The sequence below is a fragment of the Stenella coeruleoalba genome (genome assembly GCF_951394435.1).
Source record: "Stenella coeruleoalba genome assembly, chromosome: 3".
NCBI lineage: Eukaryota > Metazoa > Chordata > Mammalia > Artiodactyla > Delphinidae > Stenella > Stenella coeruleoalba.
The window spans coordinates 87,101,162-87,128,229 of record NC_137148.1 but is presented as its reverse complement, the minus strand read 5'-3'; the positions used below and the strand labels follow the sequence as shown (position 1 = coordinate 87,128,229).

Below are 27,068 nucleotides of genomic sequence, written 5' to 3'. Positions count from 1 at the left end.
TTCTGTGCTGAAAGGAATAACAGAAGGAGACAAGAAGAGACGTGTTATGCAACGCAACAGAGACTGCCATCCTGCCCATCACCTCCCGAAACGTATTTATAAAACAAATCCTGTGTCTGTTGCTGGGCCCATTAGGCCCTTCAGGACAAATGAGAAATTCTTCTGGTTAAAAAGACATCTTATTCTGAAATTAGCCTTTAAATCTATAATAGAATTGAAAGACTGTGCTGTCAAGACATATTCACTTGAGATTTAGTTTAAAATTTGGGAGGAACCCTGAGCTGATAAATTTGCTTAATCTTTGACCATAAATCATATCCTTCTTTTACATTTCAATTTCAGAATGTAATATAATAAGTTGCCTTGTAATTAAAGACGTGACAGTTGTAGTTCTGTTCAAATAGGAATATTAAAACAATCACCTCCTTGACAGATTAAAATACATTTAAAATGTAATAATCAACTATCCAGTTGATGGGAAATAGCATTTTCATCATTGAGTCCTTTAAAACATTACATGAAAGGGGGATAAAAGTGCCTCACAGCTTCTTAACCTCTAATAAGCAGTGTCTCCTTTCAGTAACGCTGTTTCTCTATTTATGGAGTAAAGAAACTTCACTCAGGAGCTGCTTGATAAAATACCTCAGTACATATTTCCCTGGAAGCAGGCTCTCTGCTGTGCCAGCAACATATGCTGAAGGCCAATTTAGAACGTTTTAAATATGCACCGTACCCTTCCTTTTCCAGCTACTAAAATGAAACGCATTTTGGCTTTAGCAAATGAGGAATGGAATGAGAGGAGGAACACTGCAGAGAAAAGTGGCTAAAGACGAACTCAGAGAAGGATGATGATGATGGTGCTGCTTCTCTGCAGCCTGAACCCAGGGCACTGCCTGTGTGTCCTGTGAACTCGACCTCCCAGCTGTCAGTCTCCACACCAAGAGAGCATATGGTGATAGAGGAGGAAGTAAGGTCAATGACGTGAAAAACTATCCATTGAGAAAGAAAGCTAGGTGATGTCTCCTTGCCAAAGCAAAGAGGAACCGAGGTCAGAGTAGAGAACTTCCACTTGAGGTCAAGGACTGGAGTGTTCAAGTACTAGATGTCCCCAGTGGAGTGACCCAAGTTTGAAAATAAATTAGTTAGTTAGGAGCAGAGTCCTACAGATCAGGTTAACTATGGTCATGAAACAATGTTTTGGTCCCTGTCTCAGTAGAAACTTGGGGGCACATTGTTGATAACTAAATGCAAAGACAGTCTGTCAACTCTTTTTTTTAAAATAAATTTATTTATTTATTTTTGGCTGCCTTGGGTCTTCGTTGCTGCCCACGGGCTTTCTCTAGTTGCGGCGAGCGGGTGCTACCCTTTGTTGCGGTGCACAGGCTTCTCAGTGCAGTGGCTTCTCTTGTGGAGCACGGGCTCTAGGTGCACGGGCTTCAGTGGTTGCGGCACGTGGCCTCAGTAGTTGTGGCTTGCAGGTTCAGTAGTTGCGGCACACGGGCTCAGTAGTTGTGGCGCGTGGGCTCAGTAGTTGTGGCACGCAGGCTCAGTAGTTGTGGTGCACGGGCTTAGTTGCTCCGTGGCATGTGGGATCTTCCCCAACCAGGGCTCAAACCCGTGTCCCCTGCGTTGGCAGGTGGATTCTTAACCACTGTGCCACCAGGGAAGTCCCAGACAGCCTGTCAACTCTTACTTCACCTCTGTCATCTTGATTTCACTTGAATTCCAATACTTAATCCATGATTTACTTTCTCCAGACAGGTTATATAAAGAGAGAGATATTAATAGTAGTTTAAATTTATAATAAAAACTGTATTTAGCTGTGGAATGTCATCAGGTAAACACTGAAGACAAACTAAGACAAAAACACATGTCCGCATAGAGACTTTGTAGCTCAAATCTCACCTTTAGTTGTTTTTTTGCTATCAGTAGCCCCAAACTGTATTTTCTATCCAACCCTCCAGGCAGCCTCTGGGTCATCAAAACAATCATAAAGTGCATAATTCATTTTTAGTAGTTGAATTGATTGCAAAGAATTAGTTGCTGTACTGAATTTTATTCTTCTTAATTAATTAAAATGACCCTTTCACAATATATATGACATTCTCAACCAGCCTACTGCCACATTTTGATGATGTGGCATGCAACCATGCAACCCAGTGGAGGACAAGGGCCATCACTGTATGCATATGAGATGTTTCCTGGCACTTGGGACTTGCATTGTGAGAACACAGGCAGAGCGGTAATCATTTTACTCAAACACAGTCACTTCTCTAAGTGTGGCAACCATGCCTGCTTTTACATCGTAAACCACTGTGATAATTTAGTAGAGATTGTATTGTAATTATTGTTGGCGTGTTGGTATGCAGCCAGAAATTCCTACAGTTCATAATATGCAATGGTTTCAGAGAGGTAGAGAACCACAGATACAATAGATGGAATTAAAGATTAGGAGTAAAGAAGAGACATTTATAAGAAAATTTCCCAGAAATTTACAAATGTGTCAAAGCAGTGGCGGGCTACCCATGAAATTTGTAAATATTGGCATGTGGAATCATTCTTCCTAGAGGTGAATTTGCTCATTTAATACGAACTAAAACTCATGAAAGTTTCCTGATGGAAAAAAAAAAAGTTCCCTTCTTGTGAATGGCTACGGAGCCTAACAGCACTTTATCCTGTGAAAGGTTGGAATGATGTGCATGAGTCAGGAGCTAACCCTGTGATCTGAGGCTTATTCAGATGTTGATGCACCCTTCCGCTTTCAGTGCAGGAGCTTAGGATCAACCTAGTGAGGAAGAGAGAAGGGCCAAGACCCCTTGCAGCAGACTTTCCTAGAAGATCAGTGTAAACAGGATGAGGGGAATTACAGTCAGTCAGGCTTTGAGCCATTATGATTAGGAGGAAAGTATATATGCTTCAGAAGCCATCAGACTGGGGTTGAAATCCTACCTCTGCTGCTTATTTCCTGTGGAAAAAAATCGAACTAAGTGGATAACAACTTCTCTGAATGTCATTTTCTCATTGGTATAATGAAACTAATTATAACTACCCAATAAGGATTTCATGTGACAACAGATGTAAAGCCATAAAGTAGCAGATCCTGGACATGGCGAATATTTGTTGCATCAGTGAATGTAGGAAAGAACTGAAACCCCATCAAGAATTAGGGGCTTCCCTGGTGGCACAGTGGTTGAGAGTCCACCTGCCGATGCAGGGGACACGGGTTCGTGCCCCGGTCCGGGAAGATCCCACATCCCGCAGAGAGGCTGGGCCCGTGAGCCATGGCCGCTGAGCCTGCGCGTCCGGAGCCTGTGCTCCGCAACGGGACAGGCCACAGCAGTGAGAGGCCCCTGTACCGCAAAAAAAAAAAAAAAAAAAGAAAAGAATGAGAATCATCCCTCTGGCGAAATACAGAGTGGACCTAAGAACTTGACTTTAGCAATTAAATCTCATTTCTGAGGTCAGACTGCTTGGGTTTGAATTCTGCCTCCACCTTTTATTATTCCTGTCACACCGGGCACGTTGCTTGACTTCTTAATCTCAGTTTCCTCATCTCTGACTGGGTGTACTAATTGTGTCTATTCTGTGGCCTTGTGATGGAGATTAAATTGAGATAATGAATGTAACGTAATAACCACTCAATAATATTAGCCATACATATGTGCTTCTTCACAGTAAGGCCAGAAAAGAATGATTCAGTGTGACTCCGTAGTCAAAGAGCATAATTTGGGATAGTCTTAGTCTATCTAACTCTCAACCTTTCTTTGGATTGTACTTAGCTACATTATACAGATGTCTTTTATGAGTTCCAATTGGTCACTGTTTTTATGTTCACATTGTCCATTTTGTTTTGAAATTTACATTAGTAAAATAATTTATGCAAATTGAATATCTGAAACAGAAGTGTAAGTTGATTCTATGGTAAATCATAATCATTTCTTTGTCGTGTGCATAGAAGGGTGTAAGTGTTAATTGCTAGGACAATCTCATGTTTAAAATTGGCTCCACGGTGATTCACCTAACACCCCACACAAAGTAAATTGTCACCAGAAAAGGATAACTGCTCAACCCAATGTAAAATGGCTCTTCAGTCTCATGCTTTGCTTTATTAAAATTATAGCAGAATTAACAGGGGTAAACGTGTAGAAAAAGGGTAGCTAAACTTGAGGCATCAGAAAACTATGACAATTTGTAGAATAAAGCAATAACCGCATGGGTCCAGACAGTGGCAGTTTTCTTAATTTTCACTTTTAAGCAGTGTCCAGTGCCAGCAGAAGCTAAGATGAGTGACACTTAGGGAAAGGAAAAACGTCCCCCTTGAATGTCTTTAAAATCTATAATAATAATATAATAATATAAAGTGCATCTGGGCATTGCCTTCTGCTGCAGTTCTTGTCTGGCTCTCAGCCAGAACTGTCAGCCTACTCTGAGTGCTGATGATTCACATCCCAGCACCCTTTTATCTGAACGTTGCAGTGTCTTTTCTTTGTACTTTGGCAGTGATGTTACCTTGATGTGCAAAAACCTTTTAAAAGCAACACAGGCTTTCCTTGTATCTTGACAAATCGTTGTCTGCCAGTAATGAAGAAAAAGAAAACCTGGTTTCGTCATCACTGTAGATATAAAGAAATAAATACTTCTGAGGGTTTTCTTGTTTTTAAAAATGGTTATGTATTTTGAGATCCTCTAACCGAGAAGTGATCTGATCATCTTTCCTTATTTCTCTTGCATAAATCAACATGCTGCTTTTCCAAAGCACAGGGCAAGTGGAATTTCTGGGGATCATTTGATATTTGAGGATGGACAGAATTTAGGATTCTTATATGATTTCCTTTCTTCTGGGATTTTTAAAAAGGGAAAGCTGGGGATTATTTTTATTTCTGTTGTATGCTCTTACTGCCATTGTTTAAAAAGTAATACTTTGTTACTTACCCATTTTAATATATCCTGTTAATAGTAACAGTGCTTTATATTCACATGTGCTTTTCATACATTTCCTCACCTGAGGCTTGAAGCAGCTGTGTGAGGTCAGCAAGGAAGATTCTCATTATCATTCTACTTAACATGTGAGGAAACTGAGGCTCAGGATGGCTTACAACTCTCCTACTCAACCAGCAGCAGATCTAGTTCTACTCACTCAAAATAAGTAGCTCTTCCACTTTTACCACGGTGTATTTCAGAAGGGAATCTCGACTTTGTCAATGAATATTTAGGATCCAGAGCAAAGGTAGTATTCACAACAACCTGTCAGAGGTCCTTGTTATATGTGGGTGCTGCATTTTAAGGAGAACACTGGGAAACTAGAAGATGTGAAGAGGGTCAAAATAGTAGTATGATGAGGAGTCTGGAAACTATACCAGAAATAACCAAAGGAATCAGGATTTTCAAGTCTGGAGAAAGGAGGATACAGAGAGAGATACAGCTGACATCTCCGAATATTTTATGTACTACCTGATGGAAGAGGAATTAGATTTGCTCTTTGTAATTTCAGGCGGCAGAAGTAGGATCACTGGATGGAAATTACACAGAAGTGGATTTATGCTCAATATAAGAAGAAACCTGCTAACATTTAGAGATGTCCAAAGATAGAATAGACTAGCTCACCGTCACTGGGAAGTGTTCTCCCTGAGACTGTCTGACTTGAAGATTTTATGACTTTATGGGCATTGTATTTCAGCAGTGACATAGTTTTGTGATGACCCTCCTAAGGGTTCAGAGAAGAATTTCCTCACCAGCTAAAAACAAAGGGGTTTTGTAGGCTTTTCCACTCTGATTTTAGAAAGTTGTGTACGTAACAATTCCTGTTTCACACACCACTGGGTCCTGGGAAAAACTGTTCAGTTGATGGGGAAAGGCACATTAGTTAAAACAAATAAGCAAAACTTTGTTAAGATAAGAATTGAAGCAGACACTGTGATGTGGGCAGTGGTGTGTTTGTGTGCACACATTTTAACTCTTTCAGGATGAAGTGGCCGTGGTTTTGCTGTTTTCATCTGACTTCTTACTTTCTCTACTCCTCAGTCCAGCCCTAGAACACAACCTATGAAAGTGAAAGAAATGGGCAGAAAAGTCATTCGACCTAGATGGTTTCAATTTAATAGGGAAAGGGCGAGGGCATCAAAACAGAGATTGGCTAAAACGAGTTTGTGACAAAAGCAGATTTACTAAGGGAAACACCTAACTAGGATCCTCAGTCTTGGTTCCAGGTCTGGCTCAGTGGCTCATTGCTTCATCTTGATGCCTTCGGGTTTTATTTTCCTCTAAAGTGGAAGTGTTGTTCTAGGAATTTTCTTTTCAGCTTTTAAATTCTATGATTCTAATTCTCTCAATTTTATCACTCTAATTGTCCACAGTTGCATAGGAAATTAAGAATGGTCTCAGTTATAACAAAAACAATTCATCTATTCTTTAAATTTCTTACTCATTTATTCAAAAACATTTATTAAATGAAACACTATTTTAGAAATATGAAAACTCTGATTTTAACAATGGAAGGAAAACAGCAAATCGGTACCTTTAATACTTAAAATGAAAGTGAAGCGCTCCATTGGTAGGGTACTTTGAAACAACGGTAATAGGATTCCTCTGTAAAATGGCATGCAGTTATTTAGATTTGGAACAGCAACAATTCAAACCATGCCTCAAATCGTACGGCGCCAAATAAAAACTTACTATAATAAATCTTTAGCCTGAGCATTATTAATGGGTTCAACCACTGATTCCAAGCAGGAAGCCCTTCCTCTATGAATAATCCTATCTTTTTCTTCTTCCGACAGATTTCAGAGGGGTGACTACCACATTGACGTCTGTATCAATGACTACCTGGATGTGTTCTGCCCTCACTATGAGGACTCAGTCCCAGAAGATAAGACTGAGCGTTATGTCCTCTACATGGTGAACTTTGATGGCTACAGTGCCTGCGACCATACTTCCAAAGGGTTCAAGAGATGGGAATGTAACCGGCCTCACTCTCCAAATGGACCACTGAAGTTCTCTGAAAAATTCCAGCTCTTCACACCCTTTTCCCTAGGATTTGAATTCAGACCAGGCCGGGAATATTTCTACATCTGTGAGTATACAGAGATTTATCATGTTGTAGGGCAGCTGCAAGAACCCAGACTGATTTTTTAGCCGTGCTTCAGAGAACTGCGGAGTGCTGGACTCTGCATTATAGATGTCTCCTTGTACATGCATACATCAGGATCCCTAGATACATTAGCTGGGAATTGAGAGCACAAATTAGATTAAACACACAGCGCCTCTCCCCCTATGAAATCGCGTGTCAGCCTGTTCAGTGAACCACTGCTGACTTGTATTTCTTTTAAATGAAAATTGCTACCAAAGCTCAGGAAAAGAAAAAGAGATTCCTGAAAAAAGAATTAAAGGAAATAATTAAATTTACATAGCTTGGAGTCATTGGATTTCTCATTCAGGTGTCAGCAATATCCTTTCAATCATCCACATTTTCAGTTGGAGAAAGCCAAAACTCCTGCAAATGTCAGCAAGCTGATGATAAATACTCTCTTTGCACCAAGGAGAAAAGACAATTATTAAGAGCAGCTGTGTCTTTAAACAGGCAAGAGTGTGAAGAAGTATCTTGGTTTTTTCTCCATCTTACACACCATCACTTCTTCAGGCATCATACTGGTCATGTATCCTAGGTAAATGCTTCTCAAACTTCACTGTGCACAGGTCACCTGGGGATCTTGTTATAATGCAGATTCTGATTCAGGGGGCCTGGGGTGGGGCCCGAGATGTGGTATTTGGAAAGCTCCCTGGTGATGCCACTGCTGCTGGTCTATGGACCACACTTGAGTTAGCAGGGTTATAGGAAATACCTAATTTAGGCAGCTTGCTGTGTATCTGGACTTGCCTTTAACTAGTATCAGATAGTTAAGCTATCTGGCCTTTCCTACGTGTTTTGACTGTCAGCTGAAGGAGTTAAATGTTAAAAGTACTTTGTTCAAAAGTACATTTACTAAAAAAAAAAAAAAAAAAAAAAAAGTACATTTACTGACCAGCTTATCATGGCTCAGAAATTTGGGGGATGCAAAATGAAAAAACACTCCCTGTCCTCAAGGAGTGACTGTCTAGTGGGGAGCAGACATTTAAGTAGGCAGTGAAAGTGGAAATAGACAGTTGCTGAATGCCGCTGAGTGCAGGGAGCCTGAGTGCAGGGAGCCGTGGGAACGTAGGGGAGGTTGGACCTCACCTGCTTGGAAGAATCAGGAAGCGCAGAGCCTCCCAGGGTGCTGGGCTGCTTGCTCGTCGCCTGCCAGGCAAACGAGATAAAGAGCGTTCCTGGTTTTCTGATTCATTTCTTCAATCCCAGTGTCCTCCCCTACCTCTCCTCACCCACATGTTTTAAGTCTACAAGGATTTCTAGCTCCTCTTCTTCTACAGAAAACAGAGTTTTCTAATAAGCCGGATTTCCCCATCACAAGGGCACTCTCACTTATATTGGAATTGAATTTAGAAAGGAAATTGAACAGCACCCGTTTTATTATTTCAGTACATATTTCAGTCGTTAGTCATGAAAAAACGTGTAAAAGTCTTGATAGTATCTCACGTTCGATCCATAAAATAAGAAAAGGAATATTGAGTCCCGTGGATGGGGGAAACACTAGCATACAGTGAATTCACATGTTCTCAGGCAGCAGGCTCTTGCCTTTTGCTGATTTTTACTTTGTCAAAGAATCTCATTCAGCAGAGGAGAAAAAGGAAAAAGGAAGACTTCAGCTGTGAGACAGAGACTCATTAATTGCCTAAGTCTAAAATATCATACTGATGTAAGAGGAAATTATTGCCAGTTTCAAAATTTTCACATGGTTTCTCAGATTAAAAAACAGCAACAAAAGCAAAACGCAAAAATGAATAGAGGGCACTAAGATGGGAAACATACTCACCAGCTAACTAGTTGATTGCATGATTATTAGAAATTATAGAATCCATTGAGGTTCATAAGCAAGATGTTATTATTCAAATACACCCATAGTGCTTATGACTGGTTTTTCCTCATTTGTGGTTAAATTCAATATTTCACTAAAAATCATTATGTGTCTTCTGTAACATTCATTTAACGGAGTCATTTAACTGTCAAGGGCTCCTGTCAAAGTAATTGTTCAAAATGCTTCAAAATACCAAGAGCTTTTTGCTGTTCAGCTGAGTTTAACCTGAATTACTTCTTTTAATGAAAAGTAAAATAGCACAAAATTAGCAGCAAAAAGATGTTCATTTACAAGAAGCGCAGTGGCCTGGTCATCAGTTAAATTGAATTTTCAATCATGTTTTAAAACCATAAGAGCATCCTTCCCTGTCTTTTTAGTAGGGAAAGGGTTTCCTCTCTTCCTTTCACTGCTGAGAGTGGACACCTTACAGACATTTCAGATACTGTGGTCATAATTAAACTAAAGGATTCTTAGGGGAGAATTGGCCCTCAGTTGAATTTTCCTCTTTCCTAATGTGCGTGGAATGAACAAGATGATTGGGAAATAGCTCTTTTCGCACTCATTACATTACATGGAGCCCTACTGCTGATCTCAGGAGCCAGCCTGACTGCCCACTTGTCAGTTTTATAAAATGTCCTTACTAGGCCAGGGGTATATTTCAGCTCCTCAAGGCCTTAAAATCTCTTGCAAGTTTTCCAAGAGAAAAATGAAAGCTATAGCCTTTTGACGGTCCTACTTCAAGGTGCCGGAGGAAGGCTTAAGCTCAGGGGTGACTGCAGAGGACCGAAAGTCAGATACAAGCTTGAATTGGGGGGGAAGGGAAGAGGAATAGTTCATAACAGGAAGTCCACCTCATCACTTAGACTCAGGACACAAATCGGAGTGTTCTTATCAAGTTCTGCTTTATCTTCAACAAGCTTTATTTCCTTCTTAATTTCTCCAAGTTATACAAAATTAAGAAAATACAGTAGTTGGAAATATCTCATGAAGTTTCCTGTTTACATTAAAAATAAAATACCATTCACGATTCTATATCCTTTATTTGTCTCAAGAACGACTCTATGCCATGTCTTCCTTTCCTTGGGAACAGGCAGTGTACTAAGTTGTTGGAATCGCCGATTATCGGTCAGGCAGACTGAGCCCATCCTCTCAATCTGACAGATACTGTTTTTAATCTACAGGAGTTATTTTGGTAAGAGATTGGCATACTAAAATAACTAGAGAAGGTCGGTGGTTTTTCTACCAGTGATAGATTTGCAGAACTGCCCGTCAATAGATTATGGCAATAGTCATTTATATAGACTTCCTAAGGCAAAAAGTTATTTTAGAAACTTCAAAAATGCTCATTTTAGAAATGATTCTCATAAACATTAACCTAAAGAGGACATGTGTGAAAGAAGTTTTGTGTCGTTATTTTTAAATCAGAAGAGGCAAAGGGGAATAAAAAAGGGCGCCATAAGTTATCTTTGTAAGTTAGTACAACTGCTGATTTTGAATGTCCTCTTCTGTAAAGTAAGGAAAACTGAGCCCTGGGCCCTTCTCTTGACCTAACGAGGTATATGATTTTGGATAAATCATCTAATCTCTCTGGGTTTCTATTTCCACATCTGTAAAATAATGAGGTTGCAATAGATGATTTCAAACTTTCTTGGAGCTTTAATATATTTTATCATAGGGTCCGTACACTAGGGTAGAGTTAACATCTGTAAGATGGCCCAGCCCAAAGCCTTACTTAGTAGATGTTCAATAAATGCCAGTTAAAGGGATATTTTTAAGGAAAATGGAGAGTGGAGCAGCATATTAGAATTATTGAACTAGTTCTACGTTGGCCACCTGATCCACGCCACCATCCTCCATTGTCTTGACTAGCGCGCCAGGCTCCTATCTGTTTCCCCTCCTCACATCACTGCTCTGTCAAAGCCCTCCAGAGATTTCTTGTCTCACCAAGACAAAATCCAGAGTCTCTAACCTGGCAAACAAGGTCCTCTGAGACAAGTCCTCTTCTCCTCCCCACCCTCGGTCTCTTGGACTTTTCCTCCTACCATCTCTGCCTATTGTCTCTATTCCGGCCACCCTGTCCTCCTTGTTCATCATACCTGCCCAGTGCCCCCTGACATCAAGGCCTTGGTTCTTTATCTTCTCTCTGCCTGAGGTTCTCATTGGCCCAGGTATCCACATCCCTTGCTCTCACTTGCTTTAGGTTGGGCCAAAAAAAAGTCTTTATCTGAGAGGCTCTTCTGACCTCCCTATATAAAGATAATATCCGTACCATTCTCTACACTCTTAACTCTGCTTTATTTTCGCTCAAGCAGTTAATCACATTATATATTTATGGTGGTTTGTTCATGGCTGTTTCTGCTCTATGCCCTCCATCATATCGTTTGGCATGTAGTAGATGATCAATAAATAAGGCTCACTAGTGTTTATGTGGCACTCACTCTGTTCCAGGCACTGTTCTAAATACCCTACTGTTCTCAAAACAGCACTGTGAGGTACTGTTCTTATTTCCCATTTTACAGGTGGAGAAACTGAGGCACAGAAAAGTTAGGTAACTTGAAAAAAGTTCACACAAACAAGAAGTATGTAGCTAGTCTGAGAAGAAATTAAGTGAGTAAACAACTAAAAGGAAGTGAAGAGATAAGGTCCTAGGTCTTATATGCTTAAAAAGAAACAATATATTTTGTATTAAAAAAGATTAGAAATTATTAGCCCTACTGTTTAGAGAATATTACTTTATAAACTCTACTGGAACCCCAAATCCGGTAGTGCAAGATACATTTTAAACACATTTTTACATTTTCAGCTCTCCAAAGGATACTCTTCCATCTCAGCTGTATCTTCCCAGTTGGTTGACCTTTTTAATACAATAACTTCAGAAAAGTTGTACTTTCAAAGAAATTCTTCTTAAATCCACTGAATATTCAGCATCCAGACTAAATTATGATTGCACACTCGATTCAGGAAACGAGTGATTTTTAATGAGAGACCTACAATAAGGAAGATAGATGTCATTTTCTTAAAATGATACTAAAAAGGCAGAGAATTCTTCTAGCGTTTGCCACATCTAAGGTTTAGCAGATCTCCTTCAAAAGAAGATACTTGGAATAAAGATAGTTTACAGTCATAGTGCTCAGATGGAATCCAGGAGTTTCTCGGAGATTATTAGGGAATACTCTTCCTAAGCTTATTGGCAAGTAAACTTGAATACCCATGATGCTTTAGTTTTACTCCTTCATAATTGACATGGTGATGTAAGTATGGAGCTGGAAAATGTCCATTTCCTTGAAGTTAGAATCCTAAAAAATCTCATCAATGAAAACTTTCAAGGAGCTGAAGCTTTCTGCTCCAGTCTTTTTGGTATACGTATTTTTTTAAATTAGAAAATCATGAGGACAGTTTATGTTTCTGTGGGCATCATTCTTCAGTGCATACTTGAATGTATGTGGTTAACTGCTAATTCTCTGCTTTGTGTACTTTAATTAAAATTTACAGTCTTAAACTGTGAAGTAATTTTAATATCTACTACACAGTTTTTTAAAACTGACAAAATAAGAAACCTAATTCTGAAGAGATATCTTATTGAAATGATCAAGATCAGCTTCAGAAACCATTTGATTGTATAAGATGGTTACTGAGCATCCTTTAAGAAGTGTAAGAATATTCAGTAAATCCGGAGAATACTAATATAAAGAAAGTGCTTCACTTGCCAACGGGATATGTTCCAAAAGCTTATTTACAGGTGAGTTGTTTGGAACTTAGAGTGCAGTTTCTCACACAAGTGTTTCTAAAATCAGGCAAGCTCTCTATAATGTGGAAAATCTGCTTAACCATAATGTTGATTTAAAACTGTATATTTTGGGCTTCCCTGGTGGCGCAGTGGTTGAGAATCTGCCTGCTAATGCAGGGGACACGGGTTCAAGCCCTGGTCTGGGAAGATCCCACATGCTGCAGAGCAACTAGGCCCGTGAGCCACAACTACTGAGCCTGTGCATCCGGAGCCTGTGCTCCACAACGAGAGAGGCCGCGATAGTGAGAGGCTCGCGCACGGCGATGAAGAGTGGCCCCTGCTTGCCACAACTAGAGAAAGCCCTCGCACAGAAATGAAGACCCAACACAGCCAAAAATAAATAAGTAAATAAATAAAAAACCAAGCATTTGAAGCCCTTTAAAAAAAAAAAAACAGTATATTTTAAGTGAAAAAATTAGTAGAAAACAGCACATAGAAGAATTGTTCAGTATTTGTTGAATGAATAAATACTGTAATAGTAAACCAAATAGAAAAAGCAATTACAATTTTTCTTAGATGATACTGTTTGAGACAAGCAGATATATTAGAAGCATTAGGTTTTGCTGCACCCGCTGCAGCAGTTCCCTAGTTTCTTAGTAACATTTTTTGATCATATGCTGGGGATTATATCAAAGAAGAGTGGGATACATTGTATCAAAGGAGAGAGTGGATCATGGTTAAAAAAAAAAAAAAAAGGCACAGACTCTGGTGAAAGCACCTTTGGGTTCAAATCCCTCATCTATACTCTTAATAGCTATGTGATTTTGGGTAACTTAACCTCACCAAGCCTCATTTTCTTCATCTGTAAAATGGGTATATAATAATAGTTTATTATCACAATCTTTCTTATTTCCAAGGCTCAATTAAAGAAATATTTTTAAAGGACCAATTGACTACCAAAAAGATAACTTCAATAATCGACATCCCCCAAATTTTGCACCCTTTGAAGTTAAGGCAACTTGAATAGCCCTGATTGATATTTTAGTTTAGTAAAAGAGATCCTAATAAATGCCTCATAAAAATTCACGTTTTGGGCTTCCGTGGTGGCGCAGTGGTTGACAGTCCGCCTGCCGATGCAGGGGACACGGGTTCATGCCCCGGTCCGGGAAGATCCCACATGCCGCGGAGCGGCTGGGCCCCTGAGCCATGGCCGCTGAGCCTGCGCGTCCGGAGCCTGTGCTCCGCAACGGGAGAGGCCTGCGTACCGCAAAAAAAAAAAAAAAAAAAATTCACGTTTTAAGCCCGTGCCCTATACTGTGAAGGAATATTATGCCAGTTTTACATATGCCTAAGGAAGTCTTCATCCCCCTTTAGATGTCTGGTTTTTCAGCAGCTTACTTTAGTAATCTACATTAAGAATTAGTTTGGTCTTGACAGTTCACATGAATCTGCCTTTTTTCTGAGTTGTTCTTATTGAAATAGAAGAGTGTCAAAACAGCAGATTTATCAAAGCAGGAGGTAATCTTTTTCATCTTTCATAGTCTTTTACTCTTGCAGGGGAGGTGACCTGTAAGTACAATATACTTTATTAAAATGAACAACTCAATATTTGCTTCAACGTGTGTGTGCATTTTGCTTTTATTATCGAAAAATGTTTTTGATTACTGGAGTCTTATTTTAGCATTAAAGGTTCTAGCGCATACTTCAGCTGAGATTCAAGGGGCTTATAACTGAAATTTCCAGGACTGTGGTCAAATACTAATTCACCTCCTGCATTTTTTTGGTATGTAGAGTCAGAGCATGGTACTGAGTGATGCATATTTATATTAACAGAGAAGGGAGCTGAAGGGCAGTGTTAGGAAATTGACAAATTTTAATATTTTCTAAAGTGGAAAAGAATGAATATGTCACAGACATCAAATAGTAATTGCTCAGATACAGAGTATATCTTAATTGCCAAAATTTAGGGTTTTTCTTAAGTTTTAAAAATTTTTAACAAACAATGAAACAGTTTTTCTCTACTTAGACACTAGATGTTTGTCTGGGATTATATCAGATTTCTGTCTGAAAATAGTCATTCTATTCCCTTCATATACTTCCAGTGAACTTCCATATACTTTAGTGAACCTGCAAGAATGCACCTTTTTATTTAAAGAATGAGTTTAGAGAATTGTGTCTGTTTCAAGTTGTCCATTGCCATCTTTTAGGAAAGCTTGAATGGATTTCAAGGGCTCTTAAATGAAGGTTAAATAAAGACATAAAAGAGGATATTTAGAGACTTCAGGATATTTTTCTGTGTTAACTGTAGGTTTTTCTTATGAAAATGGTTGTTTATTGCCAGGTACCCTGTTAACCTTCTGAACGGGAAGGCCGGGCGTCAGCTCAGACAGGGCTAGAGCACAGACGCTTCACCTGGTGTGTTTCACAGTCTGAGTGAAATCAAAGGTGGAGGAGGCATACTGCAAAAAAAAAAAAAAAAAGGTGGATGAGGCAATTGATAGGAACAAAGGATATTTTAAAACACTTTATTATTTTAAAAATTTTGGGCAGTATCATTTGATCAAGTAGGGAGAATTTTAAAAAGAAATGCATGCCCTATTAAATGACTAAAGGATGAGATACTGTTAAAAACAATCAGAGAAATGAATGCTGGGTTTGTGAAAAAGGAAACTGGGGCAAACATCACTGCTTAATAGATTTTGACTTTGGGACTGTTCTTAAAGTTTGCAAAGGGAGCCTTAAAACCTACTGAATAATTGGGGCTTACTGGCAATTCATGGTATCAGCCATAAGAAACAGAAGACTCAAGAATTCTTCCCTTTGCTCGAATTTTTCAAAGGCTGCGACAGACACTCAGATAAGAAGTTCAAAAACAAAATAATTTCTGTGTTCCTTTTAAGAGTTTAAAATGCTACATTACAAGATTGAGGGAACAGTAGAGTTCTGACCTCCTTAGGGGGAGGAAGGAAGTATGTCACCTTTTGCTTCCTTGTACCCCACTGAGACTAAATGCTGATGTGGAAACAAATGAAAGGACTGTTCTTTTTTAATCCCTAAATGTCAGAAGTGGCCGCATCCCTGAGAGAAAAAACGCACCTGATTAATTGTGTAATTTCACAGGGAAGCGGTAATTCTCAGCCTTATAAACAAGTAATGTACTAATTTAACTGCAAGCAGTTTAATGAGCTGCTGTATCATGTGTATGTATAGTGTTACATAGAGCAGATGCCAGGAGAAATGGAAGTAACATGCCAGTGACACTTGGAATAACAGTGTTTATACTCCATTGACTTTGGGTTGTCAGCGTGGGATTCTGTTTCCCTTAGTAACTTATTAAGGCAACTGTACTCCAGTGTGATGATGTCTAAGTGTCATTTTTTTGTAAATTAACACAAGCATGCACTCATGAAATGCAGTCAGTCTTCAGAAAAAAATAGTATTTCCTCATATAGATGACCAAAATATTATCCATGAAGCATGCACGCAGAGTGAAAGGTGACTCTGTCAACATTGTGCATGCTGGAAGAACAGTATTTTGGCCTTTTGTGAGAAGAAATACTGTTTCTACAGATTTTCCCACTCATCTATGCGTGCTCTATTTTAACAGAACGGTCGTGTAACTCTCAGTTTGAAAGTTGTCAGACAGCCTCACAGCAGGCTTATATTATCTACAGAGTTCTTTATGAGGAAATATAAATCACCACAAATGAGACTTTTCACAGCCAGAGATATGTAGAAATTTGTGTCAGTGCTTTGCTGGCTTGCTAAAAAATATCTCTAGGCTCCAAGCGCTCTCACAACTCATCCCCGCTCCCTACCCTTTTGGGAAGCAATTCTCAAAGCTTGAGATTTATGGTCCAGAGGGCTGATAGTGGCTATAAAGTTTTCTATTTTCTCTTTTCTTTAATATTAATGCAGAGAACGAGACGTTATCATTCATTATTTTAGTTCACGAGTATCCTGTGGGCTTGAAATATGGTTTCTGGGGATATGGCTTACCTCTGTTTAATGGGGGAAATATGTGGACTTTGGCAACAGGCTTCTTTTCCATCAAATATTTTTAGGCAGGTTGTAGAAAGTCCACGTTAGGAACAGAACTTTAATAGATGGGCTATATCCAGGTTTAGTTTTAAAATTTAAAGCTTTACAAAATATTAATTCATTCTGAGCCCCAAAAGTAAAATATCATGAATTGGAGAATAGCCAGCCAGTCTATTATTGTTAGAAATTGGAATTACAATATCTTTTTCATTTTACTATTTTCAGAGATGTGCAATATTTCCAACTAGTTGCATCTACATTCATGTTAGGTAAGTTTTAGTTTATAGTTAGCACTCCCATTTATAGCCAGATCTTTAAAAACAATGTCTCTGAGTCATTAAGAAAGAATATACATTGTTTTTAATTTGAACCTGCCCAAATTTTAGTAGCTCCAATATCTGGATTCTAATGTAAACTGTCTTTTTCAGACTTTTTTTTTTTTTAATAAATTTATTTATTTATTTATGGCTGCCTTGGGTCTTCGTTGCTGCGTGCAGGCTTTCTCTAGTTACGGCGAGCAGGGGCCACTCTTCGCTGTAGTACGCAGGCTTCTCATGGAGGTGGCCTCTTCTGTTGCGGAGCACGGGCTCTAGGCATGCGGGCTTCAGTAGTTGTGGCTCACGGGCTCTAGAGCGCAGGCTCAGCAGTTGTGGCCACGGGCTCAGTTGCTCCGCGGCATGTGGGATCCTCCCGGACCAGGGCTCAAACCCGTGTCCCCTGCATTGGCAGGCGGATTCCTAACCACTGCACCGCCAGGGAAGCCTTTTTTTTTTTTTTTTTTTTTTGCCGTACGCGGGCTTCTCACTGTCGCGGCCTCTCCCGTTGCGCAGGCTCAGCGGCCATGGCTCATGGGCCCAGCCGCTCTGCAGCATGTGGGATCTTCCCGGACCGGGGCACAAACCCGTGTCCCCTGCATCGGCAGGTGGACTCTCAACCACTGCTCCACCAGGGAAGCCCCAGACTTATTTTTAACAAAAGTTTCTCAAAGTCAGTTTTCTCCCTAAGTACATTATCACAGGCTCTGACTAAAATCTGAATTGATGAAGTTTCCCTGTATGTTTTGCTTTAACCATTTCAATGGGTCCTCAACCTTGAATTCAGAACTTCTTGCTCTATTGTAGGCCTCATTTTTAAGGAATAAATCTAAACAAGGAGAGTAAAAATAGACGCCAAATATATGACAGGTGATTTTTGTTTTTTGTTTTTTTTACTTTTAATAGATTGCTTAAAGGTCTTGCTATATACACCAGGGGCAGGGGCAGTTCAGTTCGGTCAATTTTGAGACCACATAATGAATATTGTAATGATTTAAATAAAGGTCAGTTCAGAGATTTTGGGGGGTTTTTTCCCATAAAAAAAAGAAGATTGTGTCAAGAGGAAGACAGTAAAGATGTGAAGTGCTGATTTGACAGGCAAGGTGGAATTCAGGTCTCAGGGCTTAAGATACTGTCCTAACTTTAGTGACCCACCTGCATAGGGGAGTAAAAAAGCATCCTTTTGCTAAAGGCTTACTCATACATTGCCTGAAAACTGCTCCCCTAACAATAATGCTCCCCGTGATCATCATAATGATGTGATTTAGCATTTATTGTAAGTTTACTATGTGCCAGGCACTGTGTCAAACACTCTACTTGTTTTAACTCATTGAATTCTCATCTGTGAGGTGGGTACTATTATTATCCCCATTGTGTAGATGAGGAAACTGAGGCTGAGAGCGGTTAAGTGACTTGCCTGAGATCATGTAGTTTGCAGTGGAGTCAGGATGTGAACCCATGCAGTTTGACTCCAAGTCTAAACTTGTTATTCACATATATCATAATAAATATTTTTTATAATAAATATTTTAAAAGAAGTTAAAAGGAGAGAGATTTGAAGCACCCTTGGCAAGTGATTAGGTAAGTCCTACCTACACCCTGGAACTCAAGGCAGATCCAGCTCTAAAAATGGCTAATGTGATGTATAGAGGGATGTTTCATGTCAACCTATACCTGAGACTCACATACTAGGATGTTTATGGATTTTTAAAGCAAAGTAGAGCACTACTGAATGGTTTGTGGGGTCACAACATGATGACATAATAAAATGTGTCACTCTCCCTGCTTCAGTTGGAATGAAGACATTTAATGATTACCGAGACTATTGAAAGTCTATGTCTCTTTGGTACCCTGAGTCATTTTTCAGAGGTTTAAATTTGATGAACAGAATCAGTAGCACACTGTAGGCATTGGTGGATATTATGCAAAGCCTGGTGACTGTCTCAACGTCGCAGCTTGTTAACATGACAACGCTGGGGATTGCCTGTTGCCTTTGCACATCCTTAAGCAGCACAGCAGCTGCAATTACTGTTTCTATTATTATTAGTTGTACTTGCTGTTGCTGTCGTTGTTATTTAAAATCCACGAGTTTTTCACAGACTTGGTTATTACACATTTTTTTAAATTCAAGAAAAAGGAGTAGAGATTATACGAGAAGAAGAGCCACTTTGAGAACTTACAGCATTTGAAATCTTTAGAATGAGGTTCAGGAATCATAGCAGCCGTGTGCAGCACCCAGATATTTTTTTTAACTTTATATTTTGTATTGGAGTATAGTTGATTAACACTGTTGTGTTAGTTTCAGGTGTACAGCAAAGTGATTCAGTTATATACAGGTATCTATTGTTTTTCAAATTCTTTTCCCAATTAGGTTTTATAGAATATTGAGCAGCATTCCCTGTGCTATACAGTAGGTCATTGGTTATCCATTTTAAATATAGCAGTGAGTCTGGGATTGACAAGCACCCAGATTTCACACAGAAGGGGTCCTGGCTCTGATTCATGAGGGTGGTTGTCAGAGCTGGGGAGACTCCGGGCAGTCCTCCAGAGAACAGGCTTCACACAGCGCATGGGGTTCCTTTCTAACCTGCCTCCCTCTCCGGATAAGGAAATCAGAACAGCAAGGACTGTGAGATCAATGACAAGACACGTCTGACTGGAATGGAAGGTATTTGGAAAATAAAACTGGATAGATTGAGCCAGACTGTTGAGGGCCATTACATCTGGTCTGAAGAATTAGGAACTTATCCAGCAGGCAATAGGGAGTAGTATGTTTCTGAAAGGGAAACTCATTTGGGCCTTATAACTACATTGAAATAATTAGTTTAGGGCTAGATGCAGGCTGGCTATCTAATAAAACTAGCAGGTAGTGAACACTTATCCATCCCACCTATTTACATATGTTGTCTCATCCATACCTTATTTCAACTATGTGTTACACACTATTATTGTTCCCATTTTACAAGTGAGGGAGCCAAAGCACAGACTGGTCAAATAACTTGTCTAAAATCACACTGTCCATGTGTGGCGATGGCCAGAGTTGAGCATCCCAACTTCAACGTTCATGCTCTTAGCTCTTTTCCCTGAACGGCAAGTAATGTTTGGAAGCTTATTCCATAAATACTACCGGTACTTATGAAAAAATTATTCTCATCTCAGAGATATAAATACCCTTTACTTGAATTTCCATTGTTTCTATATTGTCTTCAGCTTCGTTGCCATTGCTGCAGAGTTTTAGGGTGTTTTTTTTGCATAGGTTTTTATGATGTTTCTGTTAAGTGAAATTGCTAAATCAATAACATTTGCTGGATTATTAATCAAATAGCTGGATTTCTGGCCTTTTGATATGATGTGTTAGTTTATTAAAGTCCATTTTAGAAGAGTTATTGAAAGAAAAGTTATTTCCTAAAATATTTACATTAAAAATGCTATACAAATCCATTTGTTAAACTTTTTTTTTTTTTTTTTGGTACGCGGGCCTCTCACTGCCGTGGCCTCTCCCGTTGCGGAGCACAGGCTCCGGACGCGCAGGCCCAGCGGCCATGGCTCACGGGCCCAGCTGGGACACGAACCTGTGTCCTCTGCATCGGAAGGCAGACTCTCAACCACTATGCCACCAGGGAAGCCCCATTTGTTAAACTTTACTTGGGCTGTCAGTAATTGTACATCATTAAATTTGTAGAAAATCTACGGTGGCTATAGAAGGATATACTTCAGTATTATGTATTATTTTCTCATTAGTCAACCCTTCAGTTCTCACTGAGCTGTGTTTACCCATCAGGGCAATGTAGCAGACACCATGGGGCAACAATAGAAAGTACTCGATGTAATTTTTTTCCTCCGGGAGCTCATAGTCCAATATGAGAAAAATGTATCCATGAAAATGATAGCAAAAAAAGGAGTAAATCACAAGATAGACACTGTCCATAAAAAAAAAAAAAGAAGATTGCGTCAAGAGGAAGACAGTAAAGATGTGAAGTGCTGATTTGACAGGCAAGGTGGAATTCAGGTTTCAGGGCTTAAGATACTGTCCTAACTTTAGTGACCCACCTGCATGGGGGGGTAAAAATGCAGATTCTTGGAACCCTCTTCCAGAAAGTCTGACTCATTCAATTTTATTAGGTTGCAGTAGGGAATTTCATTTTTAACAAGCCCTCGAGAAATTTCCCCTGAAGGTGATTTCGTGCCACACTTTGGGAACATTGGCTTAAAGTGGGAGTAGATGGGTCTGAATTCAAGACATAGAAGAAGTGGGTATTGGAGGATTTGAGTGAATGGAACAGCAGTATCAGTGTTGAGAAAAGGCAGAGTCTTTGTTATATGAATGTTTGTTTAAACCGGGGAACGCTGGTCAGAGAGAGACCATGCTAGTCCTAGTCTACGATAAAGACTAAGATAAACTAAGATTCTGGGAGTCAGCTCACTCACCAGGGTCATAACAGATTCTTCCTCTGCCTCACAAAGCAAACTGTCTCATTTGCTTCATCTGTAAATAAGATACAATTTCACCAGGCTGCTGCAAAGAAGAACTAGGTAGCCCTTTGGAGGGTTTTGTATTTCTTATACAACTATAAAAATTTTTGTTATAAAATGAGTTCCTTTTACAAAGTGGTAGACTTTCTTAAATGAGGATAAGAATCAGAAAGCCAAATAAAAATAGAGAGGAAACAGGCATGATATCAAGTGATAAGAAATATTCACTTTGGACCAATAGTTTAGAAGGAAAATGTGTGCCTGGGGAGGAAGGAAAGAATAGTGAGTAGTTCCTGTAATATTCTATTTATATAACACGAGGTTTTTGGAAGGTACATTAAAGAAGTGGGTACCGATTGTCTGTGACCTTTTGTGCTTGTCAGTTTATGTTTTCTTCTCCCTGATGTTTAGTTAGAGTCTGATGAAAAAGGACTATATCTAAATGGAGCCATGATTTGGTTTTGATTAAAGGTCAACAGTGATGTATATTTAATCACTATTTACTACTTATAGAGTTAGACAGCAATCATGTTTTTAACCATATAATATGTTCTGATTCTTAGAAAATAAGACCATTATTTAAAAGGTTCCTTTTAAAAATACTATTAAGTGCAGAAAAATAGATGAAAATGAGGAGATCTGGGTCTTGAGTCCATCACTTATTAGGTGTGTTAATTGGGGCAGGAGGCTTCAAGCCATGCCTCAAGTTTTCCATATATAAATGAGTTAAAGTGCTAGTTTAATAAATGGTATTCTTAATATTGATATTTGAAGGGCAATTAGTTACTTTCCGAGTTTCTGTCAAAATTAATGGTAGCTACCATGACAAGTTTTTATGGGTACTTTAAATTATACATCTACATGTGTCAAAAATAGTTCCTCTCATCATCTAGTTTGAAATACACTGGTGGTCAGAAATAGCTGACTGTCATTTACTCACAAGGGCATTTTTCTCACACTCTTTGCAGGATCAAATATGACCAAAATGTATTAAATTAGTTCACTGTGGTTCATTTAGAATATTCTACAAGGGTAAAGATGCAGAAATATCAGCCTGTCACTTAGAGAACCATTCTTTGGATCACGTCCAAGTCTGCAGTGGTCAGTTGAATTCGTTCAAAATATTTTCCAGGGCTAACTAGAAAATTGCTTCACCCTTAGCAGGTTTTATGCACCTGTTTTTTTCCCCCATAGAGTCTCATACCTGAGAAATATGGAGAAATGTTCTTTTCCTAAACTGAAAAACTCAGCTGTAGTTTAAATGAAATGGGATAAATTATCTTTTTCACAATTATCCATTAAAGGAAGAATTAGAATTAATATTAATCACAGATGTTTCATCAAGTTTTATTATCAACCAGATTGATTGCCGAAGTGCTTTCTGGAAGACATTTTCTCTCCCTCCCCCGCCTGCTACTGAGAACAAACTGTTATTATGGGTCCTTAGATAAAGATTAATGGTTTTGGCCATTTATTTGAGGAAATCTGTATTTTACTGTACATTCCACTTCAGTTCAAGGCGTCTCTGAAAGGCATGGCTTGTCATCTCCTTGATAAAATTATACAATGAAGACACAAGTTGGTGTCTTCCAACTTGATTCTTAATTCTTTCCACCATCAGAAACAGATTAATCAATAAGGAACCAAAGGATTATATCACCTGACCCATGTTTTTTAAATTGTGGCAAGCCTTGTTTATAGATAAAATAAGCAAAGTGCCTATCTAATCTTAGAATATGAGCAGCTATATTTTTACCCATCACCCTTAAATTTCATTTTTATGTCCACTCTTTTTCTGGAAAAATTCATCTCCAACTGCGTGACCCTTATAATAATTATGAATATTTGATAATGTCCCTCATCCATTTGCAATGTACCCCATAGATGAGTACTATATTCATTAAGTGTTTCCACTTGTAAACAATTTTTATCAATTCTAGCTAACTTAAACAAAAAAAGAATTCTTACCCTACTAAAGAGATTATTTCAACTGAAGACCTCGGGATGGACAGAAACTGAGGCAATACTGGGGATCTAGAACATAGAAACAAGTAAATAATTAGAATTATCTCATCAAGACCCAACCATTGGATTTCCTCAACTCTAACGTTCCCCCATTCCTTGGATCACTCTACTCAGGATTCAGATTCCTGGGAAAAGGAATTTGGCATATATGCCTTTCCTTTGGAAAGAATCAAGAGCACCTTGACTGACAACCCCACCAAGACTGCATGGAATAAGGAAAGAGGAGTTCTTCAACATTTTTGTTATTGTTGTTTGGTTTTTAACCTAAGGAAGATAGGCAGTGATGCTGAGTAGGTGGAAACCACCACTGGCCAAAACACAGATATATTTCATTGACGAATAGTAGTGTAGAACATGTGGAATTGTTCAAGAGGAAGAGAAAAATCTATGTAATAAACCCTTTAAGTGAAAGAGGGGCAGAGCATCAGTTTAACATTTATACTTCTAGTTTGTTGTACAATAATATTTATCTTTGTCTGGTACTTTTGCAGGCTTTACTGTGTTCCAGCAAGTTAAAAAACGTGGCTCATATTTTCTGTTAGGATTTCTCTCACATTTAATTGCTTTTCTTTCTTTTAATGGAGATAATATGAGAAAGCAAAGACTCCAGACAAAAAAAAGGGGGGGGAACACCCTATTTCTTGACTTCCAGCTTTGTTTCATTGACATCAACAGAATATAAGAAATGTAGTGGAATGGGCTAAGTCCCATTTCCGCCACTGCCCAACTCTAGTCAGATTTGGGTCATATAACTGTTTCTTCAAATGTAAAATGAGGGGGTTGGGCTAGATTTGAAGATCCCAAGGTGGTTCCGAGGAACAAAAAAATTATTCAGATATTACAATTTCTGACAATCAAGCTTACGTTAAGTTTGGGAAATTCTGGGTTAAATAAAGTTAATTTTTTTCCTTGTAAGTCTTCTTGGGGCCTTAAATGTGATACCATGGATTGTACCTCTCCAAAGAGAGTGACATAATATAATAATTATGAATATTACTAAATTTTGGAACTTGTTCTTCATTGGAGCATCTTGAGGGACCTGGCTTCCATAGGATAAGGTTAGATTATTTATAAAATCCCACTCCGCTTTAAAATATACTAAGTATATACTTCTCCTAGTCATGAAAAATGTGGAGTACATTTTAATAGCATTCATCATCCAGCCCTCTCTATGTAGGTCGCATAACCAGACTTGCTGTATGGTTGAATCCATGTCCTTGCATCTCATCCTTTTTGGAGATGGCAACAACTACAGGCTGGTTGTTTCATCCTTCAAAGATTCATGTGTTCTTAGTGAATTATGCCACTTAAATTCTTCTGGCTGTTCCTATGAGAGCTGTTTTAAGTTTTACAAATAACTTTTGTAACTTTTCTGGAGTCTTATTTTAAATGTAGATCCTAAACATGAAAACAACACTGTGATTAGATCTGATAAGTAGACCCGTGTGATGCACGTTCACTTTGTAGTCCACCATGGGGGCTGTCTTTCCTGAGATACATCTGTGCCTGCAGTCTGCCATTCTCCTGTCCTGTGTTTTTTGGTTTTTTTTTTTTTTTTTTTTTTTTTTTTTTTTTTTGCGGTACGCAGGCCTCAAACTGTTGTGGCCTCTCCCATTGCAGAGCACAGGCTCCGGACGCGCAGGCTCAGCAGCCATGGCTCACAGGCCCAGCCGCTCCGCGGCATGTGGGGATCTTCCTGGAATGGGGCACGAACCCGTGTCCCCTGCATCGGCAGGCGGACTCTCAACCACTGCGCCACCAGGGAAGCCCTGTCCTGTGTTATTTTTACTGAACTTCATCCCACTTCTGTGGACCAGTTCACTGGTTGTCTGAGAGGACTAGTTACCTCACCCAAATAATTCTACTTATAAGTCTATTCTCAAATCCATCTCACATCCTCTGATGAAAATACTAAGTAATACCTCAAGAATGACGTAGCAGCGGGCTACAGGAAGGGAGGCACTCACTAATATGCCTTCAGAGTTGGTCCTGAACAGCGATTATCCTATTTTTGCAAGGAATACTAGCCAGTTTTACACTCTCCTGTACAAGGTACTAGACTTTTCATCTATGAAAAGTCTTTTCATCTAATAGTCTTTCTCTCATGCTGCCCACGTAGCCCCTCCAGGCTTTGTCCCTGCTGTACCCTCATGAGTCCTTCTGCTCCCCACGGACCCACATGGAAAGTGCCCCTGGAGCTTTGAATCATGAGGTTCTGCTCGCTGGGCCGAAAGGGTCCCCAAATCCTTGATATCTTTGGAAGCTATTCTGGGATGTAGCTATATAGCGGCTTCTTCCTATGCTAGTGATACCAAAACAAAGGATGAGGCATAGTTCCTACCACAGGCATTCGGTCCTAGGGTGAGCATGGAATAGGTATTTGGTAATGCTTTTTAACTGCCTTGTGTCTGGTACTCCCTTCAGGTGAGCAGGTGGGCCAGAAGGCCCTAATTGAACCTGCCCCCTTGGAGGCTTTTAACGTCTTTGTGCCCAAATTTGATTAGGTCCTTTGGTTCAGAGTCGATGGAGCCACGCCAGCCCATACAAAGCCTCCAGCCTCCATCTGTCTGTCAAATCCTTGCTTCTTCCTTCAGAACCCTGATGACAATTTGAAATTTTGTATCGTACTCTGTAAACTATAAGATCCTGAGGGCAGGGCCTGTGTATCTCTTCTTTCTTACTGTAAACATAGTGGCACGGGGAACGGAAGGAGGTACAGATAAAGAATAAAAATCTACCTCTATGAGAGTTCAGGGGATTCAGACACAGCCCACCAAGGCTTTGACAGTGAGGATTCCTGCTTTCTGGAATGTTTGATCGGTGCAGATTCAAAGAATCTAAGACAGACCCTGCAAAATATTTTTAAAATTTTGCTTTCTATTCTAGAGGAAGTTTTCAACTGAAATGGGGTAGAAAGAAATAATTAATGTTGATTTTATCCCCTTGAGGAAATCTGAACAGGTTTATATCATTTTAAACAAGCATGACATACGAAAATTAGGATTTTACCAAAGGTAAATTGCAGAGTGATCATTCCATTTACAGAAGTGGAATTCTTTTCAGTAGCCCTTGAGCATTTTTTAAATGATTTGATTTCTAAAACTCCAGTTTACATATATTTTTCAGGATCAAATTGGTTGCAAGGAGCAAAAGTAGTTGAAAATTTTGAAAAGATAGCTATAGGGAATGGAAAGAACATTTCTTTGAGAGTGGGCCAAAATTCTAGATGCCTGAGAATTGAGATAACATTTTATAAACCTCGTCCTCAGTAAGATGGTGGCAGTGGTGGGGGAAAGAGTTACGTGTGTGTTGTATTGCTGAGGGCGGGTTGTGGCAGTAGCTCTCACCTTGGCTGAAATTGTACATGTTAATACAGTTTTAACACTGTGCAGAGAATGAGGGCTGGTAACTACTTATGAGAAATAACAGTTCTTATAACTTCACTAGTTTTTCAAATTAGTATCAGAGACAGCTCCCACTTTTCACCACTGTGCTTTCTGGAAATAGAATCATAAAGCAGAGAGTTGTAAAGTGCCTCTC

At 39.3% G+C, this 27,068-nt stretch overlaps 1 protein-coding gene across 3 annotated transcripts in view; it reads left to right on the top strand.

Moving 5' to 3' along the window:
• The window catches only part of EFNA5 (ephrin A5), a gene marked incomplete at its 3' end in the record, with an annotated part of 398,115 nt that overhangs the window by 346,572 nt on the left and 24,475 nt on the right, over positions 1-27,068 (top strand). For all 3 annotated transcript variants that reach the window (XM_079917682.1, XM_079917683.1, XM_079917684.1), the window contains one exon: positions 6,777-7,069. In XM_079917682.1, the coding sequence (XP_079773808.1) occupies positions 6,892-7,069 (178 nt within the window). In that variant the 5' untranslated portion in view covers positions 6,777-6,891. The remainder of the gene's footprint in view (positions 1-6,776; positions 7,070-27,068) is intronic.